Consider the following 6513-nt stretch of genomic DNA (forward strand, 5'->3'; position numbering starts at 1 on the left):
AAATGAGAAAGAGCTTCCTATTCATTAATTGAATATTTGGAGTTCCATTTTTACAATAGATTCAGATTGAAATCATATAAGTTTATGACTATACTTAACTGTTCGTGATAGTAGTGAGTGAGAGATAAGGAATCGAAACAAACAACCATGTTGAATGGATCACACTAACATTGATGTGATCATAGTCCAGTTCATGATATTCTGCTTCACTATTCCAAATGCACTAATCTTTGTCCATCACAAATACTAAAAGTACCTCCCATAATAATACAGGAAGGATTAGGTCCAATGGGACTGATATTGTTTCTCATGTCTATTTCCAACTTTTTCTCTCTCTTAAAATGCATAAAAATCATAATATTTTAAATTGATTAGCCATAATGTGGCCCATAACAAAATGGAACTATAGGACATCGAAATCAATCAACAAGTAAATGCAACAAGATGCAAGCTTATGAAGTAATGTAACCAGATGCTTTTCTAATTACATGCTCCACAACAGACAAAATATCAGCATTAGGTTTAGAACTAAAATAATGCACCATTATGTGAAATGCAAATATGAGTATAATAGAGCTATACACGTGCTATCTATATACTCTCCATCAAGAATCACAAATAATGAAGCTAATGTTTTACACTATGGCCATTTAACGTAGTAATATTTTTGTTTTTCAAAAGTTAAAAAAAAAATTATAATTTGTATGAGATAATTATTAAATAAAAAAGCTATCATTCAATGCTTTTTCTTTTGTTTGCATGGTTGTTTTATATATGTGTTTTTCTTTTGAAACTATTAGGATGAAACATTATAAAAAGAAAAGTTTACACCATGGCAACTTAAGAAGTTTTAATGCCATACTCATTGTAAATGAGGTTGTTGACCTATTGTCTTGATTCATAAGACACTCTTGAAATCCAAAACATATCATGTTTTCAATGGATTATCTTGCCTCTATGCGACTGTGCATTTCACCCAAATCGACTTTTATTTTCCATTTATAATGTGGAATAGAGACATAGGTTCAACGGTGACATAAAAGGCTAATGCCTCCATCACTCGGGCGTTGCAGCCAGAGGAATAACGTGCTTTAGCTTTTGATCCTTCACGAGAAAGGAATTTACGCATACTTACATCCGCTTTCAAAGTTTCCGTGGTACTATCATTCTTGTAGTTTTGTATCCATCGACCCGGCCTTACCTTTGGGCTTTACTTTTCCCACATCTCCAGAACTCATCTCAACACCCCGCTCCAATATTCATGCATTTGTGACCGGAAGGTTGTTACACATATGGAGAAAATCCTCAGAGAAGAATTACAATCGTTTTGCAGAATCTTTTTGGTATTAGGTCCCTAATTGGAAATTTGACAAAAACATTCTGAACCGCAAGAGCAACCCGAAGGATTTACGTTCCAAACAAGCAATACAACTTGAATATTAACTAGGATTTGATTTACGTATTTATTAACTGGTAGTCAAATTCGAATAGCGTTAGAAAGTAAAATGTACTTTCACAATTTGAGAGAGAGAGAGAGAGAGAGAGAGAGAGAGAGGGGTTAACTGTACAAAAAATCTTATATTCAATAAGAAGAAGAAAACCACTATCCGTCCTGTCTCATTGTCCTTAGCCAGATGACTAGAATCAAGGACATCACTTTTCAGGACCTATAAACAAAGTATAGTGGAGAAGGCTGATAGCCTCTCAACCAGCCTTCCAGAATGAGTAGCTACAATCAAATATCATGTATACTCGTGCAAAGTATGCACTTGGCTAGAAGATGCAGAGAATCCTGCAACAAGGGCAATCATCTCCCTATGTGACAAGATGACAAGGGGAAAAAAAATTTGAGAAAAACCCATAGCATATACTAATGTACAGTAGTAAATCAGAGTGCTGTAACCCTGAGTGTAGAGATGAAGTTGCCCATTTGAACCTCGAGCTTTGAGTGCAGCCTATGCTTAGAAAGCAATGCGAACTGCAACCCCTGTGTAGTCCTAAAGTCGGTGTGTATGACCAAGGGGAGCGTTTGCTGCCCCTTATTAGATTAAATAAGAGAGGCAGAGACTGGAGAGTATTGGGGCATCGATGACGCTCCCGCTTCAAAAAAAATGTGAGCAGAAGGCACATCTCGGGACCTATGGAGGCTATTCAAACTGTTGTCAAAAAACTCAGCTGTGTAGCCTCTAATCTGGTATAATGTGTGGGTCGTTTCTCAACGCCTAGAAGTCTGCTCGTGAACTTGGAAAAAAATCAAGACGGCAAGGTACCTGCAGCGCTCTCCAACAACTCTACATCATAGCCCCAGCAGCTGAGCCTGCTATTGCATGCATGTCTGGCCAACCTGAATGACTCCAGAAATTGTGGTGCTCTACTGCCGGTTCATAAAGATGTTCACTCATTCCGTCGTGTTGCCAATCTGCAGATAGGGACCGCCCGTCTAGACTAACTGATTTTCCTTTAGAATGGCGCCGAATGTTTTCGCAAGTCTCATCTTCAAAAGCCGGTAGGACATTCCCTCGATCAGCTCCACCTTGTACTTCGCTTGCTAGCTGCAGTGCAAGCTGCTTCTGCTGTTGGAGCTTGAATTGAGCTTCCAAATTGCAGCCATTGAAAGATTCGCCAGGTACACCGAAGGTGGACAGTTGCTCTTCTAGAGAAGCCAACGTCGCTGTGGCAGACCCAGCCATGTGAGTCGGTGCTTCAAACATCGAGCATAAATCAGATCCATTGTACATCAACGAACCAGGCTCAGATTTCACAACCGAGCTGCCGTAGCCCATACTAACAAACCCATGATCGACGTAACCAGGCATGCTAGCCAGTAGAGACGATTGACTACATTTGCTATTCAGCAATCCTGTTGCCGTTTGACTACATGCACCTCCTATACCGAACAAAGCTGGGTTGTTTGAAACCGCTCCCGATTGCTCCCCTAATCGCAGGGACTCTTGAAGGCGTGAGAAAGCTATACTCAGCATGTGGCCTTCGTTTGATAGATCGCCGAAACTAGAGCTCGAAGAGCCCGTAAAATTGATACTTGCAAGCATGCTGGATGCACTTTCGTTGAGCGAAACCAGAGAGCTAGGATCAACGGTTCTTTGCTTTACTCTCTTGTTCTTCCTGCATCCTCCCCCTACGGGAACGTTTCGAAGGGCCCCTCCTTGGGTCCAATACCTTCGGCAATTCTTACAGAAATGGCGTGGCTGCGTGAGGCTGTAGTTGTTGTAGTAACAAAACTTTGTGTTCAGCGAATCACAGCGAGGGCATTTGAGGACTTGTTCATTGCCATTGGTTTTCTGCCGACGGTCAGTGGCTGATCTTGAGGACGTAGGCATATCCAATTTGACATCCGGTGGCTTTACGGCTGGATCCTGCAACATTTTGATCTGAACACACATAACGAACGATGCGTAAGTAGAAATTATTGCAGGTGATCTACATACAAAAGGCGAACAAATACCACAATTATTCGCTATGCGTTACGGATCTGGACGCTTCTCAACTGTTGGGAGAGAGACTGTGTAGTTTCAAACCATAATCATGTGTTCTACAAGGTAGAAGGTTCCGCTAAAAGTTTACGGAAACACTCTAAAGCTTCAGGAACCCTAAGCCTAGCTCCATTTTGGGGTTCAGAGTGATGTTCGGGGCATTCCTGGTGCAACTATCTGCAGAGGAAAGAGGAAACCCCAGGCGGAAGCTGAAAGCGCGGAGTAAACGTATGATTGTGCTAATTCAACAAGGATGGAGAGCGAAACCAGGCTAGAAGCTGGGACGTCGATCAGGTCGAGCGGGGGTGGATGCAACAAGGGTTAGACGGTGCGAGCAAAATAAACGGTGCAATGATAGAAGGAGGTGAGAAGGGCAGGCAAGGAAAGAACGTACCTGAGCTGAGAAGCGGGAGGGGGGGGAAGGGATGGAGGCGATGGGAGGGAGGGCGGGGGAGATGGAATATGGATGGAGGTGGTGGATCTAGGAAGGGTGCATGGGGGAGTACGTGGGGGAGGAGATGATTGGAAGATGGAGGAGAAGAAGCAGAAGAAGGTGGGAGAGAAGGGAGCAAAGTGTGGAAGGCGTAGTAGGGGGGAGCAGAAGATAAGCTTGCACAGACAGCAGCAACAGCAACAGCAGAAGCAGAAGCAACAACAGCAGCAGCAGAGTAGCACGATCAAGATGGTGAGAGCGCTCGTGAAGACGCAAGGAAGGAAGATTAGTAAGGGTCCTTGGGGTTTTTAGAGATGTAGAAAATGAATGGCCCAGATTGACGAATAGGGGACGCGGAAGATCAGCACCCGTGTGACCCCACCATCCGTGCGAGAGGGATTGGTGGTGGGCCCCTTTTCCTTGTGCTGCGGCGCATGCTGCGCCCCTTTCGCGGACCCCACCCCCCAATAGCGACCCCCCGCCCTCCTCTCCCCTCCGTCCACGTGTTCCCCTCCCTAACAGCCGTTTCCCACCCTCCCTCGCTTTTCTCGCTACATCCATCGCCCAACACTACCGCTTTCTTAACTCTCATCTGCCTTTATGCAATCGGCTTTCCGTTCTTCACAAGGCCTCTAGGGTCTCGCCCCTGGGCTCTCTCGCAGATTCTCTCTCGTCGGACAGATAAGACGCGCAGCCCATAAAAATGGGTTTCGAGTTAGGCTTAGGAATCGCGATCGCTGTCCGAGGCAGCGTATAGCAGCGCACATGATCGCGCGAGACGGGGAGCAACAGCGTGGATAGATAGAGAACGCAGACAGAGAGGCTCTCAGCGAGGACGGCGAGTGATACGCACATTATCGCGGGGGCCAGCGTGGATTTGGAGAGAGAGAGAGAGCACGAGGACGGATCACGGCCCACGGGAGAGAGATACAGTGATTTAAAAAGTGAATTTATATTGAGGAAACAAAGGGTGGCAACGCAAAATCCATTACCTACATGTAGCCTACACAGAGTCAGTTCGCGGACAGGACTGAACTTTGATACCATACCTACAGCCTACAGTGCTACACAAATGTGGCTGACATGACATTTCCCCTATATCCACTATTTAATACAATAGAAATCCTAGATCTCCCCGGTCACGACTCCCAAGTCCCGACTCCCGACAAGCACATATACGAAAGATGGGTGTGTAGATACGCAATATCATAGGGAAAACAAAAGCCTCCCTTAAACAAAGCCCCTTCAGGAGCTACATGCTTGAACATGGAAGTTCTGTAGCACGCTCCACTGGCGCTATGAGAGAACCACGGCGAGAAGGGAGGGCGATGGGCGCAAATTCTCATGCTGGGAAACGTGGGAGGAACACTAGGAAAGTGCTGAGCCTGATGGCAATCGCCTAATTTCGAAACTAACGGGGGAAGCAGAGCCGAGGTAGGGACTAAGGGCGTTTGAGTCGGAGATTAACAGTTTTTATTGAACTTTTGCATCGTATGCATACGTACAGTCTATAGAATTTTCCCGAGTAAAACGACACGGGAAGGTCCCGAGAAGGGGAGAGGCTACGGATAAATTTAGTGGATAGGGCGAACCTAAATTTAGAGGCTGTGCACACGTGCCACTTAGTAGAGGACGTTTAGCCACTTAGAGGGCATTCCCGCGATGGCGTGAATACCAGGGAATGCCCACTGCGTGCAATGTTCTCACGACGGATGCCATGCCATATCCTAGCGTAATTTTGCCTCGTTGGAGACGGGGATTGCACCTCTCCACCTGGGCATTTCGGTGCCCATAGGCTGGATATCTGTACAGAAGGTGGATCAATGATCCTCACGAGGCGTCGCCAACCTCTTTTGGACCCATCTCCACACGAGGATCTCCAAATATGAGACCAGCGAACTGTTGCAGTGTACGCAGGAAACTGGCCATAGCAGGTTGCCCTTGCAGATCGAGGCACAGAGGCGGGATGGAGGGCATAGCGGCGACACGCGAGAACGGGGGGAGCGAAAATGCTCCCCTGGCGTTCATCTGGGCATTCCCTGGCATTCACGCCATTGCGGGAATGCCCTCTTAGAGGCTGTGCACACTTGCCACTTAGTATAATATTTTGAATATTTTAGTGTAAAAACCGGCAAATGTGTGTTTTGAGACTAAAAAACCGACTAGCTTGGAGATTGCCCTTAATTTGACTGGGTGGGAAAAAACTTTTTTTCTAGCATTGTTCCACACAAGCAAGGTGCGATGGCAGTGTGGTCACCTAGGTGGTTCTGGCAACTAGAGACCCTTCCTAGGGCTTGTTTCCACACAAGAAAAATGTGATGGCAGTGCGGGCACCTAATAGGAGAGCTAGTCTCCAAAATTTTGGTGGATCCAAATTTTTACACTGGATGAAGGCCACACACATGTGAACTGACTTTACTCACGACTCTTGCATTGTGGAAACAAGTCTCTAATGGTAATCAGAGGTTCACACGATTTATTACTCGGGTGCTCCACAGGCTGTACATTGGAGACTTCTTGTAATGGCAATCCGAGATTCAAGTAGTCTATTTCCCGAGGTGCTCCGCAAACAAATTTGCAATCCGGTCT

At 45.6% G+C, this 6513-nt stretch overlaps 1 protein-coding gene across 2 annotated transcripts; it reads right to left on the bottom strand.

Moving 5' to 3' along the window:
- Window positions 1–1476: 1476 nt before the first annotated feature.
- On the bottom strand, window positions 1477–5281 carry LOC147882353 (uncharacterized). 2 transcript variants are annotated; one of them, XM_087400611.1, is made up of 2 exons: window positions 3886–5281; window positions 1477–3389 (listed from the first exon to the last, which is right to left on the bottom strand). In XM_087400611.1, the coding sequence occupies exon 2, from the start codon at window positions 3381–3383 to the stop codon at window positions 2292–2294; it is 1092 nt and encodes a 363-aa protein (XP_087256737.1). In that variant the 5' UTR covers window positions 3384–3389; window positions 3886–5281; the 3' UTR covers window positions 1477–2291. The 2 variants fall into 2 exon arrangements, with proteins under 2 accessions (XP_087256737.1, XP_087256736.1); XM_087400610.1 differs by lacking the exon at window positions 3886–5281 and having other exon boundaries at window positions 1477–3868.
- Window positions 5282–6513: the final 1232 nt, after the last annotated feature.

Source organism: Dipteris shenzhenensis, chromosome 29 (genome assembly GCF_047967505.1).
Source record: "Dipteris shenzhenensis isolate YYH24624 ecotype China chromosome 29, Dip_SZ_1.0, whole genome shotgun sequence".
Classification (NCBI taxonomy): Eukaryota; Viridiplantae; Streptophyta; class Polypodiopsida; order Gleicheniales; family Dipteridaceae; genus Dipteris; species Dipteris shenzhenensis.